The following is a 19,753-nucleotide window of genomic DNA, read 5'->3' on the forward strand; positions in this document are numbered from 1 at the left end:
GGTTATGGAGGCCACTGTGCTCTTAGTAACCTTAAGTGCAGCAGAAATTTTTTTGTAACCTTGGCCAGATCTGTGCCACAATTCTGTCTCTGAGCTCTTCAGGCAGTTCGACCTCATGATTCTCATTTGCTCTGACATGCACTGTGAGCTGTAAGGTCTTATATAGACAGGTGTGTGGCTTTCCTAATCAAGTCCAATCAGTATAATCAAACACAGCTGGACTCAAATGAAGGTGCAGAACCATCTCAAGGATGATCAGAAGAAATGGACAGCACCTGAGTTAAATACATGAGTGTCACAGCAAAGGGTCTGAATACTTAGGACCATGTGATATTTCAGTTTTTCTTTTTTAATAAATCTGCAAAAATGTCAACAATTCTGTGTTTTTCTGTCAATATGGAGTGCTGTGTGTACATTATTGAGGAAAAAAAATGAACTTAAATGATTTTAGCAAATGGCTGCAATATAAAAAAGAATGAAAAATTTAAGGGGGTCTGAATACTTTCCGTCCCCACTGTGTATATATATATATATATATATATATATATATATATATATATATATATATATATATATTTATTTATTTATTTATTTATTTAAATGTGCGAAAGTATAACCCCTTTTATATTAAAAAAGCAGTGGTGCATTTAATGCAACATGATCTCCCAAAGGGGAAGTCAAGAAAGTACAGACAGTCGAAAAGCTTTAGCTTAAGCTTACAGTCGATATCCCAGTAATTTACAACAGACTCTTAATCCTTCTTTATATTACTAAACATTAATTTATTTCCAAGAAATTAAAAAGCTATTTACATCATATTTATTTACAATATGCCTTGAGTACCATCGCTATAAACATGCAAAGGGTGACAGTGGTTGAACAAACCAGATTTTTTTATAAGACACAGTAGGAGCATTGAACCTATCAAACCAACAAAGAAAAACAGATTAAAAATGTTGATTCAGTTATCCATCTTGTAAAGCAGGGGCTTAAAAAATAACATCAAAATGTCAGATGGTGTATGTGATTCAAAATGCACACTGCTGTCAGAATAAGAATTTTGTAAAGATTATAATTTTATATTTGTGCACTGCATACAGACTTAGAAAAAAAAAAGACATTTTAAAAGCACTGACCATGAAAGTACCATCTGAAATTTCTCATCAACTAGCTAATGAGTCAAGAAATCTGCAGTGCATTTCCTTTATTTTCTTTGTTGTTTTGTTGTTTTTCTATTAGAACCTATTAAGAATTATTTGACATATTCCAAAAAGAACAGTCGGTCTAAAACCAAATTAATTTCAGTTATGTCAGACGTGTCTGAACTCTCTTTTTGATGATGCCACATCCCTATAGTCATAGCAATAATGAGAAATTAATAATGGGTGGGATAAAGATGTACATTTTTGCAAGCTTGTTGATATGCCTTGTACTAGTCCATTACTATTGTTTGATATTTTGGCTCTAAATATTGTACAGTGGAACCTCGGATTACGAGCATAATCCGTTCTAGGAGAATGCTCCTAATCCAAAGTACTTACATATCAAAGCGAGTTTCCCCATTGAAGTCAATGGAAACGAAAATAATTTGTTCCGCATTGACTTCAATGGCATGCAATACCGCATGCGGCCAGAGGTGGGGGTGGGGGCGCCGGAGAGCCTCGGAAACTGCCGGAAAGGCCCGAGGAAAGACTCCGTTCCCGAGGAGGGCCTTTTCGTGCATTTCGGAACGGCGCCCCCCACCTCAGGCCAAAGGCGTTACTGCACGCGCTTTGGCCTGAATCGTGCTTGTTTTGCGAGACAACACTCGCAAACCGAGTTATGATTTTTAAAAACACAGTGTTTGTATTGTGAAACGCTCGTTAACCGCGTTACTCGCAATCCGAGGTTCCACTGTATTATGTTTTGTTCTATTATGCTAATATTTTTTTATTTTTCTTTGTAGAATCTACCATTTTTGCAATACTCCCTGAAGAAAACATTTAATGTTGAAACGTGTTAGAGTGCAATTTCACATATCTATAAATGTGGCCTTTAGGGCTATATACACTATATTTTGAAAAGTAGGACACCTGTCTTTACACCCACATGAACTTTATTGGCATCCCAGTCTTACTCCATAGGGTTTAATATTGAGTTGGCCCACCCTTAGCAGCTATAACAGCTTCAACTCTTCTGGGAAGGCTGTCCACAAGGTTTAGTAGCCTGTCTATGGGAATGTTTGACCATTCTTCCAGAATTTGTGAGGTCAGGCACTGATGTTGGATATGAAGGCCTGGCTTGCATTCTCTGCTCTAATTCATCCCAAAGGTGTTCTATCAGGTTGAGGTCAGGACTCTGTGCAGGCCAGTCAAGTTCCTCCACCCCAAATGTACTCATCCAGGTCTTTATGGAACTTGCTTTGTGCACTGGTCCAAATCATTTGGTGGAGGGGGGGTTATGGTGAAGGGTTGTTTTTCAGGGGTTGGGCTTTGCCCCTTAGTTCCAGTCAAGGGAACTCTAACAGCGGCTATAACAGCTTCAACTCTTCTGGGAAGGCTATCCACAAGGTGTTCTATCGGGTTGAGGTCAGGACTCTGTGCAGGCCAGTCAAGTTCCTCCAACCCAAACTCACTTATCCATTATGGACCTTGTTTTGTGCACTGGTGTGCAGTCATGTTGGAACAGGAAGGGACAATCCCCAAACTGTTCCCACAAAGTTGGGAGCATGAAATTGTCCAAAATGTCTTGGTATGCTGATGCCTTAAGAGTTCCCTTCACTGGAACTAAAGGGCCAAGCCCAACCCCTTAAAAACAACCCCCACACCATAATCCCCCCTCCACCAAATAATTTGGACCAGTGCGAAAAGCAAGGTCCATAAACACATGAATGAGCGAGTTTGGGGTGGAGGAACTTGACTGGCCTGCACAGAGATCTGATCTTAAGAGTTCTGATCTTAACCTGATAGAACATCTTTGGGATGAATTAGAGTGGCAGCAAAGGGTGGGCCAACTCAATATTGAACCCTACGGACTAAGACTGGGATGCCATTAAAGTTCATATGCATGTAAAGTCAGGTGTCCCAATACTTTTGACAATATAGTGTATGTATCCATGTATCTCTATATATGATCCATGTACACCTTTTATTTTACATTTTATTTTCTGTTTTCTATGTAAGATGTCTCAACAAACTTTTACATTTTATTTGGTTGAAACATTCTTTTGGTGCCCTTAAAATCATACCCATTACCAATTTCTCAATATAGCTAACAAAATTAATTTGCTACTAGATATTTTCAAACCTAACAAGGCATCCATTTCTTCAGATGGTTTCTTATCTCCAAATGATCAGTGAATCTTTTTAAAAAAAATCAATATGACAATATGGATTTCTTCATTAAAAAAAAAAAAAAAAAAGATTTTCACAAATGTATCCAATCAAAGCACAAATTCAGCTACTGATGACCAGTGGTGGAGTTACTAATCAAAAGTGCAACACATTACTTCTGCATGCATAAAATAATAAAACAAAAACTTTTCCCTGATTTATTTAATAAAATGAGCAAAACATAAATATTGTACATTGTTTTCAGGTTGTTAAACCATCCCCATGACTCTGAAGGATGTTTAATTAGTTTGAACTTCATTCCACTGGTATAGAAAACTGGTAGATTATTCCACAGTATTTTTATTTATTTATTTTTATTTTTTGTCACTGTTGAACAAATATTATCCATTTCATACTTGGCGTAGACAAAGAAAGGTGACATCCTCCCCCGAACGCAATAACATCTTGTCAACATATCAACCTTCGGATACCAAAGGAGAGATTAGAAATTCATGTTTTCTTTTAAGAGATGAAAGTTCTCAGAACAAAGTGGTGAAATGTGATTTTTTTTTTTTTCCCTTAGAAATACTCGTCCAACTTCTGCAAAATAAAATATAGGGAGTCTATACATGTGGATCATATGTTGAAGATGGAGATGGATATTTGTCTTTGTGTAAAGCCAAGTGGACAATCATTTTGTGGCTTGGATGAAGATTGTGATTCTCCGGCTTGGAACGTGGTAACAAAATTCTGAAGGTAAAGACGTTGTTAAATGAAATTCCGGTCTGTTTCAGGAAAATTGATAATAAACAACGCTGGTCACGTCAAATGAACACCTGGCTTTCCAAAAGGCCTTCAAAAAAACATCCCTGAGGTCCTTCTCATAATGAAACATTTCTCACCAGAGCAATGGAAATTAGAATCCGGGGGAATCTCCAGGATTGTTTAATGGAACAACTGAAAATAAAACTTAGTTGTCACCTCTGGCAAAACACATTATTTTACAAAGTAGAAAAAAAAAAAACAAAGCAAGTGTTAAAGTTATTTTTCAGTTTTTTTTTTTCTTTTTTTTTTTAACGAACGCATCTCATGTACTTCCTATTTACAAATGTGGCACAGAAGGGCAGAAAATGAGAAATGGATTCCTTCCCGTAGAAAAAGAAGTCTGAATTTTGGCCCAGCTAGAAGTTTTGTCAACATTAAACACTTGTACAGTTTGGAATTTCCTTTGTGCTTTCACTGTTTACAATCGTGGATATGCTACCTGAAAAATAAAAAAAAAGAAACAATAATCACGTTTAAAAATTTCAAGATTATTTTAAAAATGGTAAAAAAAACAATCAATGCAACTATCTGCATGCAGGTTAATGGCTTGAAAATTATTTTACCTCTAAAAATGTTTACTTTTTCCATCTTAAAATTAACTAGAAGAAACTCTTAAAGCAGAGCTCGTGTCTTGTTAGCATTTTTTTTTTCTTTTTAAACCTGTTAATTCTCTTTACTTGTACAATAACATTAGGATACTCTTACAAATGTAATCATTCTTTTTAGGCTGGCCATACACAGTTCAAACCTTGGCCAGCTCAGCAGGAACTAGGCGAGATTTGAACTGTTAATGGGTAGGCTGAATGTACCAAGATGATCGATCGATCAACTTGGGTACAACAAGCCTGCCAGATTTTCTTGTGATTATTGCAGCCTCTATTGAAAATTACCATCTTCCCCTGCCCTCCGCCGCCCCACCCCTGCCGGGAGAAGACAATGGCCTAGCAGGAGGGATTCCCTCGTCAACACTGTCTGTGTTGATGGGAGAATTAAGTGAATTTCTTTCCTGCAAACTTGCAGGAAAGAAATTTGCTCTGTGTATGGCCGGCCATATTTATAACTCTGTCATCACTCACACGATCAGCTGGCTACCCAGCATGCACCTATCGAACTTGTGCCTGCACAGTAGTGGCGGCCTGTGCTTACAGGTTGCCATAGCAATGTCGGCATCGGTGGGAGTTCCCACCCCGTTGTTATGGCAACCTGTCAATCAACACAGAAACCAGAAGGAAGGCAAATGCCGAAGTCTCAAAATACTGTGAGATTTATCTATTAGGCTTCCCGAGGACTCCTGGTATAGATAGCGGCAATATCCCAGGATTCCATGTGAATTGTCTTTTGACAAAATCGATTAGGTGGCCAGGACCAAAAGTGCCACCTGTATACAGCTATATATAAGCTATTTTTAAAAAAAAGATATCAATTTATAACTTTACTGCGGGTGGGCTTTCTAAACTAAGCAACATATAAAAATGGGTGGAACACCGCTTTAAATATATTTGATATTGGTCATTTTCTAAATATGGCCCTCAAAGTGTGTATCATTAAGGCTTACAGCGAAAATAATGCCAGTATTTGCAGAACACTATGAACATGACTTAATCTTGTGCAGTTTGTTCCATGTACATTTCATAGCTCTGATGATACTTGATCTTAAATATTTTCCACTACACCTTCATATAACAGAATGAAAGGCAATGTATTTTTAAGCTATGTAACTGATCAGTTATTTGAACGTACTGCTTTGAAAATATTTGGTACTAGTAACTGTTCAAAGGACTAGCAGATAGGGCCGGGACAAGGGGTGGGCAGGAGAGGTGGCTGCCCTGGGCACTGTGGTATCATGTGAGGTGGGGGGGCGCCACAAGGAGGGGGGATATGGGGGGGCAGTGGGTAAGTATTGTTCTAGGAGGGGAAATATGGAGGGGACATGCTGAGATTGTTGATTTAGGGGGATTTGTGTAGAGAGGGGGGATGGGGGGAAGAAGAATTGTGCTAGGAGGGGGAATTTGAGCTGGGAGGGGAGATTTGAAGTGGGGGTGGAGAAGATGTGTACTAGGAGGGGAAATTTTAGTGGTATGGGATTTGTGCTAGGAAGGGTGAATTTTTTGAGCCGGGGGGGATTTGGAGGTTGGGTAGGGAAATATTTGTGCTGAGAGGGGGGATTTCAGCAAGGGGGCAGATTTGTGCTGAGAGGGGAAATTAATTCTTAGGGAGTAAGCATAAAGATTAGTGCGGGGGGCGTTTTGCTAACATATAATGCTCATACATCTTTGGGGGTGAAGTTTGGCATGTTCACCCTGGGCTCCAGGTGACCTTATCCCGGCACTGATAGCAGACATCAGTAGCATATGAGAGAAAAAGGTTAGGTGTTTTGTACTGTATCAGTTAAATAAAAAGGGTAATAGTTGGCCATGGTTTACAAGAGGGTTACCTTCCTTTAGATAAAAACATCTAGAATATGACATTTACAGCATATTTACACTGGTACAGCTTGGACCAATGTGAGTATGCATATCTCATACCCGACTGACCCCTGGAGAAGCTACAAATCACTGTAGTAGTTGCCACTACTACAGTGATAGCAGAAGTCTTCCAGGTCCAGTGCCAAGTGGCTACCCTTCTGCATGGTAATCACAAGGGGTTGCTCACTGGTCCAAGCTGAACCAATGAAGCAATAATATAAAAAGTAGACTGAAACTTCAGCTTTAAGTAGGAATGAGGTATGCCACTACATGGGTTTGAGGCAAACCCTACTTTTATCCTATATTACGCTGCATTGCCTTTGGAATCTAAAAATTGGAGTGCCACACCAAGATGTTAGAGTCCAAAAAAAGATTTAATTTCAGACGTATGGCCAGTGTTACTTTAACATGTTTCGGGAACCACATATTGTCCCCTTTATCATGGCTTAAATTTTACATTGGGCTCAAGAACATTTGTTTAAACTCTGTATTATGCGCACCCATATGGAAATGTGGCCAGCAGGCTTAGAAGCACCAATAAGGAGGCTTTCGGGTAAGCCAGCCCCCTTATGATAAAAGGAGGGGGCAGCATCAGTTGCTTTTAGCTGCTGTCTTTTTTAACAAAACTTAGCAAACTTTTTTTGCTGCAAGGCTCGCCTTTTAGTAAAAAAGGTTTTTGTTTCGGGGTGATTTGTTGGGGTTTTATTCGTATGTTTGTTTTTTTATATTGATAGGGTCCTTTTTTTTAGGTTAACTGCTTTTTTTGTTTGCTTTGTTTTTGTTTTTTTGCTACATGGCTTTCCTTTAACATAAAAGAGGGGGCTTCTATTTCAAGGGTGCTATTTGGGGGTTTTTATTTCCAAAACAACATTTAGGTAACGTGCACACCCCCATATATTTACCCAAAAAAAATAACAAAGTCTGCTGATTATAAAGATATTACATTAGTGCGACTTAAATGTAATGTAGTAGAATGGTAACACGCAAAGTGATCGTATGCAATTAACTTTAGGAGAGCTTTATTCCTATTTCAATTATACATTGCAACGTGCGCAGGGGGAGGGGGGGGTAATGGTGTAGGTAAATTGTTGGCGTAACATTAAGATGAGTTTGGTTAATGAGGGCAAAAATTACCACTAATTAGAACAATGGCAACTTTTTCACAGGTTTGTGTCCCAGTTCTCCTCCATGTGCCTGGGTAGCAACAGATCACCTCTGATAGTGATTAGGGATGGGCAAATGATTCGGCCTGAGCATAAGTTCGGGCCGAACTTTGGTTGTTCGGATGTTCTGCGAACATCGAACAATATGTGGTGTTCAGGGCAAATTCGAAAGCCGTCGGAACACCGTTAAAGTATATGGGACACTAACATGAAAAATCAAAAGTGCTCCTTTTAAAGGCTTATATGCAAGTTATTGTCATAAAAAGTGTTTGGGGACCTGGGTCCTGTATCAATACAAAAAAAAGTAAAAGAGTTTTAAAAACGGACGTTTTTTCGTGACCAGTGATTTTTTTAATGCTTAAAGTGAAACAATAAAAATGAAATATTCCTTTAAATATCTTGGGGGTGTCTATAGTATGCCTGTAAAGTGGCGCGTTTTTCCCGTGTTTAGAACAGTACTGCAGCAAAATGACATTTCTAAAGGAAAAATTGTCATTTAAAACTGATCGCGGCTGTAATGAATTTTCGGGTCTCGGCAATATAATTGAAAAAAGGGCCTGCCCCCCCTCCCCAGTCCATTACCAGGCCCTTTGGGTCTGGTATGAATATTAAGGGGAACCCCGAACCAAAAATTAAAAAAAAAATTGAGTGGGTTCCCCCCAAAATCCATACCAGGCCCATCAGGTCTGGTATGGATTTTAAGGGGAACCCTGCACCAAAATTGAAAAAAAAAACAATGGCGTAGGGGTCCCCCCCCAGACCCTTATCCGAGTATGCAACCTGGCAGGCCGCAGGAAAAGAGGGGGGGAACGAGAGAGCGCCCCCCCTGAACCGTACCAGGCCACATGCCCTTAACATGGGGAGGGTGCTTTGGGGTCTGACCCCAAAGCACCTTGTCCCCATGTTGATGGGGACAAGGGCCTCATCCCCACAACCCTTACCATTTCACTTTCACAAAAAAGTGTCAAAAATGGTAAAAAAGACAAGAGACAGCTTGGGACAAGTCCTTTATTAAAAAATAAACAAATAAAAATGTCCCCACAGACCGAAAAAGAAAAAAAAAAAAAGGCTGCAACCGTTCTGCCTCCATGGGATGCTCCTGCCGACTGACACTTCTTCTGGGTGACAGTTCTTATATAGCTGAGGGCAGGGCCACCCTGTGACATAAATGGGTGATCCCACCCCCCTCTGACGCCACGGGGAAGCTTCTACAGCCACTCCTATGACGCAGTCTGTAGAAGCGTCTGAAGCCCAAGAGCTGATTTTTTCTCCTCCTGGGCTTAGCGCTGGATGTGGTGAAAGGGCTGGGGAAGGGAAGGGAGAAATAGTCATTGAGACCAACTGCTGTTTTAAAATGGCACTGGGATGAATAGCCATTGTCTCAGCACCATTTCAAGTGGTTATCCTCAAGACTCCGTTCACACCTAGGCGTTGCTGTTTTATAGGCGTTTTTTCTGGCATTTTTGCAGTTTTGTAGCATTTTTGCACAGGCGTTTTCAAGGTTAAAAGGTCACCAATGTAAAAGAATTATAATGCCTGTGATCTGCCAAAAAAGAAGCTCCTGTACTTTTTTGAGCAACGGGCGTTTTGCTTTAGGCGACAGATGTGAACAGGGACCATTGAAATCAATGAGATTTGTCTTGTTGGGCTTTTTGGGCGTTTTTAGAGTTGAGACATAGAGCAGAAAAACGCCCAAAAACGCCTAGGTGTGAACGGAGCCTACGTTATAGCTAAAATTCAGGAATAAACATTTTCTTTCAAATATATTCCTTATTAGCCATGAAAGATATAAATCCAGTTTGTTTAGACCAAATTCATTTACAAACCCAGATATCACCTTGTAAAAATAGCAGTGACATCATCACTGTGCGCTACATAGTCTGTGCAAAGAGCAGGGCTGTGGGAGGGGCCAAGCTTCTCCACCCACTACAGGCTGCCCTTCAGAAAACTACAGGGGGGGGGAGACAAGACCCAGAGTGTGTTTGACAGGTGGTGAGGAGGCAATATGTTGCCTCCTCACCATCTGATTTAAACCCAATGCATGTGATTGTGACACGGTAGTACGGCAATTAAAGGTTTAAATCAGGTGTGAGGCCCTGTTGACACTGTGCCCGGTGATCTTTGACTCCTTCCATGTTGTTCAGGTAAATCGCCACCTCTTTAAGGTTGCCTACCATCCATCTGCCTATTTAGGTTATCAATCTATTTATACTATCCATCCATCAATTCACCTACAGTCATGGCGAAAAATATTGGCACCCCTGCATTTCTGTCAGATAATGCACTACTTTGCCCAGAAAATTGTTGGAATTACAAATGTTTAGGCATTCTGATGTATATTTCTTTTGTTTGTATTGGTGCGACACAAAAAAAGTGGAGAAACAACAATCCAAATCTGATACATTCCACGAAAATCTCCAAAAATTGACTGGACAAAATTATTGGCACCTTCTCAAAATTGAAAGAAATAATTGGATTCCAAGTTTGTGATGCTCCTGTAATTGGTAATTAAACTCACCTGTATCAATTGACAGGTGCTGACTATATAGAAATCACACCGGCAACCAGTTAAAACCTTTCTGTTGCGTGTCTCTGTTTGCCACACGGAGCATGGAGAAGAGAAAGAGCAGCAAAGAATTGTCTGAGAATTTGAGAATGAATATTGTGGAAAAGCATGGACATTCTCAAGTCCATCTCCAGAGATCTTATTGTTCCTGTGTCCACTGTGCACAACATTGTTTACAGCCCATGGCACTATAGCTAATCTCCTTGGACGTGGATGAAAGAGAAAAACTGATCAAAGATTGCAACAAAGGATTGTTTGAATGGTGGATAAAGAACCACAATAAACTTCCAAACAAATTCAGGCTGATCTCAGGCACAGGGTACAGGGTAAATCTGTGTTCCTGATTAGCAGGAATCACAGATGTCTCTTCCTGTCTGACAGAAGTATGATATGCCTTGTTTACATAGGCAGATCATCCTTCTGTTTCTCCAGGGAGCGATCGCGGGTGGCCGGTGGCCATCGCAGCTGCTGGACCCGCTGATTGGCTCCCGTTGTGTCCAATCACAGTGGAAGCACAGCTCTGGTGGCACATGCACGCGCCCCAGAGCTGTGCATGAGAATCACATACAGGTATGTGATTTTGCGCTTAATGGTCGCCCTTCCGCAGTAAATGTACATGGGTCAGTCTCTACAGTCAAACATGGTGGAGGTTCACTGAGGTTTTGGGTTGCTTTGCTGTTTCATGCACTGGATGTCTTGACCATGTGCATGGCATTATGAAATCATAAGACTACCAAAAAATTATGGGGTGCAATGTAGGGTCCAGTGTCAGAAAGTTGGGTCTCTGTCTGAGGTCATGGGTCTTACAGCAAGACAATGACCCAAAGCATACATCAAAAAGCACCCAGAAATGGTTTAAGACAAAGCGCCGGAAAGTACTGAACTGGCCAGCAATGGGTCCAGATCTAAATCCCATAGAGCACTGTGGAGATATCTCAAAACAGCAGTTGGGAAAAGGAACCCTTCCAATCTGAGAGACCTGGAGCAGTTGGCAAAAGAAGAGTAGTCCAAAATTCCAGTAGAGAGGTGTAAGAAACGAAATGATTGTTACAGGAAGCGATTGATCTAAGTTATTTTTTCCAAGGGATGTGCTACCAAATATTAAACTGAGGGTATAACATTAAAGGAATGGTGCGCTGTTCAAAAAAAAAACACACTTTGCTCATACAGATACCTATGTCCAAAAAAGACCTTAGTATCAAATGTGGTAAGAAAATATTCTGCTGCTGAATAGGTACTCGGGATAAAAAAGGAAAGGCATATAGCATAGTATGTCTTTAACAATGATCACATTTAATAGGATTAAAAACACTTACAGCTACTTGCCACATAGCATAAAATAGTATTTGAATAGCAGTCCTTGGGACGGTAAATCGCCTCCTCGCTGCAATACTTCCTTGTCCCGGAAACACTGGAAGTGACATCACTGGCTCCACCCAACACGTTGCGTCACTTGTCATGTGACTTCCTCAAGGTCACACAATTTTATTGTATATAGCGATGCACTATTTTCCCTATAAACATTAAATTGAGGATGCCAATAATTTTGTCCAGTCCATTTTTGGAGTTTTGCGTGGCATGTGTCAAATTTGGCTTTTTGTTGCTTCACTTTTTTGTGTCATATCAATATAAACAGAAGAAATAAACATGAGAATGCTTAAACATTTGTAATTCCAACAATTTTCTGGGTGAAGTGGCGCATTAGCTAACAGAAATGCAGGGGTGCCAATATATTTGGGTATGACTGTATCTATGCTCTCTATCCAACCATCTATCCATCCATCTATAGCAAAGTATTATCCATTGATTTTAATTATCCAAAGGATTTAAAGAAACACCTATGACTCAGAGGATGTTGAGATGCTGTTGCGTTTCATTTTACTGCATAATTATTGTAATTTGTCACCATTTTATGGTGATTATATACCTACGTATTCTGATCATTATTACCCTCTGTGAAGGCTTTGAAGCTAGCCTGCAGAGCTCACTACTCAAGCTTCCTGTGGCTGTCATAAAACCTATCACATAAAATCATCCTATTGTCTTTTAATAGAAAAATATCCTTTTTTTTCTGCAGCAAATTACACTTCAGTTCTTTAGAACATCTTCACAAAAACATCCATTTACGCTCTCTGATTTAATAGGATTTAAATGTTCTTAATGCCATGAAGTGCAAAGCTGCCCCGAATGTTTAAGATGCACGATCATTGTGCAAATGCAACTGGTAATCAAATGTGCCATTGCTTTGAACCCTATTACCATACGTGTTTGAAAAATACATTAACGCAATGACAAGGTAATATTGCTTGCAACATCTATGTCGGCTCAGAGGTCATGGAAAAGCAGCACTCTAGCGGAGAGGGAGTGAGTGCCTCTCGGTGTTCTTCGGCACAGCCAAATGATGTGGAACCCATTCATTAAAATACTGTCATGGACATTTTGCGACTTGGCTTTATATCTGATTAAATGACTGGCTACACATTGCTGAACAATTATTTTCCATCAGCATAACACGTCGGGGTTCAGGATACTTAATCGAAGCAGTTGTGTGCTGAAATTACCGATGACTCGTGTGTCCAGTTCCTTGTCCGCCAGCTCCTCCTCCGTGAAGTTGCTGAGTGATATTTTGGGTGCGTTGTCATTTTGACTGACGGAGCCAATCATTTCTTGTTCTTTGTCATGCTGAACTTGCGCGTAAATGTTAATCCATGGGATTTTCCTGCAGTTAAAAAGAGGTTTGTGTTGTAAATGTTTTGCATTTTTTAAGTGTATGTCAAGCCCAAAACTTTTTTTTCCCCAAGTCTTGAAACTTGGTATGAGGAATCCCGGTTTCATTTGATGGTAGTTTGCTGATAGTTTACCTGAATATCAGTCCATTGTCATTAAGTACCCTTGGGATTATGGTAGGCTGTTTGGTGGCTCATTATACACATAAGATAACATAGAGGAGAGTTCAGGGGCAGCTAAAAAAAGGCCCAACTGCTCCTAAACGACCGTTTACCAACAGCAGTGTACATGAGGCCTAACAAAAACAAATGGCAAACAAGTATTGAGAGGGCAGGTCAGATTGTCTCAGGCGGGGGGAGAGGCATAAAGGGGAGACCAACCATAAGGAGTGGGATGAACCAATCCATATGAGTCTGAGTAGTCAAAAGCATATACACTGTTTAAAAAAATTAAAGGAACCCTTTGAAAACACATCAGATCTCAATGGGGAAAAATATCATGCTGGATATCTATACTGATATGGACTGAGTAATGTGTTTAGGAATGAAAGGATGCCACATTGTTTAATGGAAATGAAACAACAGGTGCACTAGATGGGCAACAATGAGATGACCTCCAAAACAGGAATGGTTTTACAGGTGGAGGGCACTGACATTTCTTTTCTCTACTCATCTTTTCACTAGTTTTGCATTTGGCTAGGGTCAGGCGATACCTGGACCCTACAGAGGTTGCACAGGCAGTCCAACTCCTCCAGAATGGCACATCAATATGTGCCATTGCCAGAAGGTTTGCTGTGTCACCCAGCATAGTCTCAAAAGCATGGAGTTGATTCAAGGAGACAGGCAGTTACTCTAGGAGAACTGGGCAGGGCCGTAGAAGGTCCTTAACCCATCAGCAGGTCTAGTATCTGCTCCTTTGTGAAAGGAGGAACAGGCTAAGCACTGCCAGAGCTCTACAAAATGACCTGCACCAGGTCACTGGTATGAATGTCTCTGACCAAACAATCAGAAACAGTCTTCATGAAGGTGGCCTGAGGGCCCGATGTCCTCTAGTGGGCCCTGTGCTCACTGCCCGGCACTGTGGAGCTTGATTGACATTTGCCATTGAACACCAGAATTGGCAGGTCTGCCACTGACACCCTGTGCTTTTCACAGATGAGAGTAGGTTCACCCTGGGCACATGTGAAAGGGTCTGGAGAAGCCGTGGAGAATGTTATGCTGCCTGTAACATTGTTAAGCATGACCGGTTTGGTGGCGGGTCAGTGATGGTCTGAGGAGGCATATCCATGGAGGGACGCACAGACCTCTGCAGGCTAGACAATGGCACCCTGACTGCCATTAGGTATCGGGATGAAATCTTTGGACCCATTGTCAAACCCTACGCTGGTGCAGCGGGTCCTGGGTTTCTCCTGGTGCATGACAATGCCTGGCCTCATGTGGCCAGAGTATGTAGCCAGTTCCTGGAGGATGAAGGAATTGATACCATTGAATGACCCCCACGCTCGCCTGACCTAATCCAATAGAACACCTCTGTGAGATTATGTTTCGGTCCATCCAACGCCACCAGGTTGCACAACAGTCTGTTCAGGAGCTCAGTGATGCCTGGTGCAGATCTGGGAGGAAATAACCCAGGACACCATCTGTTGTCTCATTAGGAGCATGCCCCAGTGTTGTCAGGCACGTGGGGGCCATACAAACTACTGAATACCTTTTTGAGTTGCTGTAATGAAATTTCAGCAAAATTGACTAGCCTGCTGCATCATTTTTTCACTTTGATTTTGGGGTCTTTGAATTCCGCCCTCTGTAGGGTAATAATTTTCATTTCCATCAAACGATGTGACACCCTTTCATCTTTCATTCCCAACACGTTACCCAGTCCATATCAGTATAGATATCCAGCATGATATTTTCCTCCATTGAGATATGATGTGTTTTCAAAGTGCTCCTTTAATTTTTTTAAACAGTGTATATGCTTTTGACTACTCAGACTCATATGGATTGGTTCATCCCACTCCTCATGGTTGGTCCCCTTTATGCCTCTCCGCAGCCTGAGACGATCTGACCTGCCCTCTCGACACTCGACACGGACGTTTAGGAGCAGTTGGGCCTTTTTTTCAGCTGCCCCTGAACTCTCCTCTATGTTATGTTATCAGTACATGTACACAGGTTCGTTTATAGTCGTTTCTAGGCAGTTGTGCTTAGAAGCATTTTTTGGAATGCAAGGACGGATGTTCAGTGGCATTTGAAACGCCAAATGCCTGTAACAGCTTGTAAATGCGTGTAAACGCAGTAACTCATGTTTAGCTGTGTTTTGTTTACAGGCGTTTTTAATTTTTGGCTATTTGAAAGATGCTTCTAAATGCAAACGCGGCAAAACACTGCTAAACGCGGCATGTAAATGCAGCAAAACGGACGTTTTAAATGTTGGTTACTATCTGTCAAGTTAAATCATTCAGGAGAAGTTGTAAAAACGTCCCGTGTATATGAAGCCTAAGTAGTCGCATGGTGTTCTGACTTTTTTTGTTTTGTGTTCCTTTCTCTCTCTCTCCCCCTTCTCTTATTTTCTGTGCCTGGAGGGGATAGGAGGTAGATTGAATACAGTTGTTGAATAAAGTTGTTAAGTTACATACTTTTGCATAGTTATATTTTTCAATTGTATTCATTTTCTAGAACTAAGTGATCTTTAATTGGATAACTGTCATAAGTGAACACGATAATCTGAAGAAGTGGTGTTCAACCACGAAACGTGTTATTGAACCAGTACACTTGACAGTAACCTTTAATACTAGAAGAGTTCATTTTTGTACTAACATTTTCATATGTTTTTAATGTTATAAAAATGTTGCACAATAAAATATACAACATGTTTTATATGATGATTGGTGTATTTTCTAATTATATATAAATACTGGCAGGCCACCCTTTAACTCCCTACACTCCTCTCCTTTTTAGTTTTGTATTCTTCTTGGGTTGGTGACCTCCCAGTATTCTCATTTGTTGGACTCCCATTGTTCCTCTTGGTAGCCCCACTGTGTACTGTAAATCCTGGCAGGCCATCCTTTAGGCTGAATTCACACCTGCTGCGACTCACATCAGAGGTCCGGCGCATCCCCCTACACCAATTCAGGCGTGAATCAGCTCCAAATTTCTGCATGAATTTGCACCTGAAATGGAGCAAAAAATGCGCAGGACCCTTTTCCAGTGCGGACCGAGGCCGCCCCGGAGCTCTGTAAGCCAGTTTCATTGAGAACCGGTCACACTCTCCTGTCATATGAATTGGATGTGGGGAAACCCGCATCCAATTCACATCAGTGTGAACCCAGCCTCAATGCCCTACACTCCTCTTCTTTTTAGTTTGGTATTCTTCTTGGGTTGGTGACCTGTCAGTGTTGATATTTGCTGGACTCCTATTGCTCCTATTGGTAGTCCCACTGTGTACAGAGTTATGCTTTTTCATAATATTTATTACAACCCTGTCAATGTAACAACTCATCACACTTATAAGGATTAGACCCCTGCTGCCTCTCACCCTGTGACCATCAAGTGTAAAAATCTATCACAGTCAAGTCAGAGTAGTGACTTAGCTCAGTGACTTGTCAGACAGTCACAATGGGCCGTCTGAGTGAGTGATCACTAGGAAAGATAAGAATGAGGAAATTTTAACACAATAATCTCTGCCCTAGACACCTTTATCGAGCACTCATGGAACACAATAAAACCGTACATTAATAAAACACAATATATGTAAAAAACAAATAACCACTAGGTTAAAGCTGCTGCCATAAATCACCCACTAATTGCAAGTAATCTCACCTCTAAAAATATAAACTCTAAAAAGCAGTGCTACAGATCAGTGAACAATCACTACTTGGCATTAAAACAATGAGTTAATCCCATGTATTTGCATAGCAAAAGTCAGAAAGTCATAGTCTCTCATATATAAACACCCAGGTGAGTATTTAAACATCCAGAATGCAATCAACTCCAAAAGGCTGAAAGAAAGCCGTCACCAACACCTCCACAAGTGAATACCGCTCCCTCTAGAGTGAACATTTACCAGATTCCAGCAAGTGTAAAGCATTTAACACTGTATGGTAATCAAAAGGGCTCTCCACTGAGAAGACTGTTTTGATATCCGGGTAGGCGCATCACACACTAATGGACTCGTCCAAAAATGAAATAAAATACAAATACATAGCATAATCCTGTTTTACAGAATTCATTGAAAATATGCCCCCCCCCCCCCGTAAAAAACACTTACAAAACATATGTTAATAAACAACGATCAATGAATCCAGTCAATGTACCACTGGAAGATTCAGTAGGTGTTTCTTACCACACACTAATGCTCTCTGGCGCTGCTAGTCCCCTCGGTTGGCACGCTGACATCAGTGATGGTCGTCGTATGGCCCCACCCTGACACGTTTCGTCATCACGACATGGTTGCCTACTATAATTGCTTTCTTCATGGGCTGGGCTGAGCTGGGCTGGGCAAGGTAGCCAGCTTCTCCCTCTTTCCTTTCCTTAGTGTGGTTGGCAAGAGATCAAGGTTACAATAAGGAAGGAGGGAAAAGCTCACTGCCCAGCTCAGCCTAGCCCATGGAGGAAGCAATTATAGTAGGCAACCATGTTGTGATGACGAAACGCATCAAGGTGGGCCCATACCACGACCATCATTGATGTCAGCGCACCAACCGAGGAGACTAGCAGCGCCAGAGAACATTAGTGTGTGGTAAGAGACACCTGCTGGATCTTCCGCTGGTACATTGACTGGATTCATTGAACACTGTTGATTTACATAAGTTTGTAAGTGTGTCTTATATGGAGGGGGGCATATTTTAAATAAATTGAGGTCAGCGTGCCAACGGAGGAGGCTAGCAGCACCAGAGAGCATTAGTGTGTGGTAAGAGACACCTGCTGGATCTTCTGCTGTTACATAATATCTTTATAAATGATATAGGGACTGGGATCAAAAGTAACATTTCTGTCTTTGCAGATGACACCAAGCTATGCAGTGGAATAACATCCTTACAGGATGTCTCCAATTTACAAGCCAACCTCAATGCACTGTCTGATTGGGCGACTATGTGGCAGATGAGGTTTAATGTTGATAAATGTAAAGTTATGCACTTGGGGGCTAAGAATATGCATGCATCATACATGCTAGGGGGAGTACAACTGGGGGAATCCGTGGTGGAGAAGGATCTGGGGGTTTTGGTAGATCATAAGCTCAATAATAGCATGCAATGCCAAGCTGCGGTTTCCAAAGTAAGCAAAGTCCTTTCTTGTATTAAGAGAGGTATGGACTCTAGAGAGAGAGAGATATAATTTTGCCCCTCTACAAATCATTAGTAAGACCTCATCTGGAATATGCAGTTCAGTTTTGGGCACCAGTTTTCAAAAAGGATATCGGGGAACTGGAGAAAGTGCAGAGAAGGGCAACCAAACTGATAAGAGGCATGGAGGAGCTCAGCTATGAGGAAAGATCAGAGGAACTGAATTTATTCACTCTTAAGAAGAGGAGAATAAGGGGGGATATGATCAATGTGTTCAAATATATAAGGGCTCCATATAGTGATCTTGGTGTTAAGTTATTCTCTTTACAGTCAACCCAGAGGACACGGGGGCACTCTTTACGTCTAGAGGAAAAGAGATTTCATCTCCAAATACGCAAAGGTTTCTTCACAGTAAGAGCTGTGAAAATGTGGAATAGACTCCAGACAGAGGTGGTTCTGGCTAGCTCAGTAGATTGCTTTAAAAAAGGCATGGATTCTTTCCTAAATGTACAGAATATAACTGGGTACTAACATTTATAGGTAAAGTTGATCCAGGGAAAATCCGATTGCCTCTTGGGGGATCAGGAAGGAATTTTTTCCCCTGCTGTAGCAAATTGGAGCATGCTCTGCTGGGGTTCTTTGCCTTCCTCTGGATCAACTGAGGGTACACAATTGGGTATATTGGATTGTACGATATTTTTTATTTTATTTATTTATTGTTTTTAAGGTTGAACTGGATGGACTTGTGTCTTTTTTCAACCTGACTATGTAACTATGTAACATTGACTGGATTCATTGAACGCTGTTTACATATGTTTGTAAGTGAGTTTTATAAGGGGGGGGGGGGGCATATTTGAAATAAATTCTGTAAAACTGGATTACGCTATGAATTTGTGTTGTATTTCATTTTTGGAGGAGTCCATTAGTGTGTGATGCGCCTACCCGGATATCAGAACAGTCTTCTCCGTGGAGAGCCCTTCTGATTACCATACAGTGTTAAATGCTTTACACTTGCCGGGATCTGGTAAATGTTCACTCTAGAGGGAGCAGTATTCACTTGTGGAGGTGTTGGTGAAGGCTTTCTTTCAGCGTTTTGAAGTTGATTGCATTCTGGATGTTTAAGACTCACCTGGGTGTTTAAATATGAGAGACTGTGACTTTTGGACTTTTGCTATGCAAACACATGGGATTATCTCATTGTTTTTATGCCAAGTGGTGATTGTTCACTGATCTGTAGTAGCACTTCTTTTTAAAGTTTATATTTATAAAAAATGAGGAAATGTCTTCCTTCTGATTGCAGTAAACTTAGATGAGATGATTTTCCCAGGATTCTCTTTTAGGCAGACTTTCCTAGACTATGTATGGGCAGAATAACTTGACCGGTACTCAAGGAATGTTTTTTTTAACAGCCAACATTTTAT

The 19,753-nt window shown here is 40.9% G+C and overlaps 1 protein-coding gene across 1 annotated transcript in view; it reads right to left on the reverse strand.

The window, feature by feature from the left end:
- Nucleotides 1–717: 717 nt before the first annotated feature.
- Nucleotides 718–19,753, reverse strand: part of SORCS3 (sortilin related VPS10 domain containing receptor 3) — a 988,335-nt gene continuing 969,299 nt past the window's right edge. The window contains exons 26-27 of the mRNA XM_073595927.1: nt 12,892–13,049; nt 718–4,575 (exon numbers count right to left, since the gene is read on the reverse strand). Coding sequence (XP_073452028.1) covers nt 4,511–4,575; nt 12,892–13,049 — 223 coding nt within the window. The 3' untranslated portion in view covers nt 718–4,510. The remainder of the gene's footprint in view (nt 4,576–12,891; nt 13,050–19,753) is intronic.

The sequence above is a fragment of the Aquarana catesbeiana genome, linkage group LG08 (assembly GCF_042186555.1).
Source record: "Aquarana catesbeiana isolate 2022-GZ linkage group LG08, ASM4218655v1, whole genome shotgun sequence".
Taxonomy (NCBI): domain Eukaryota; kingdom Metazoa; phylum Chordata; class Amphibia; order Anura; family Ranidae; genus Aquarana; species Aquarana catesbeiana.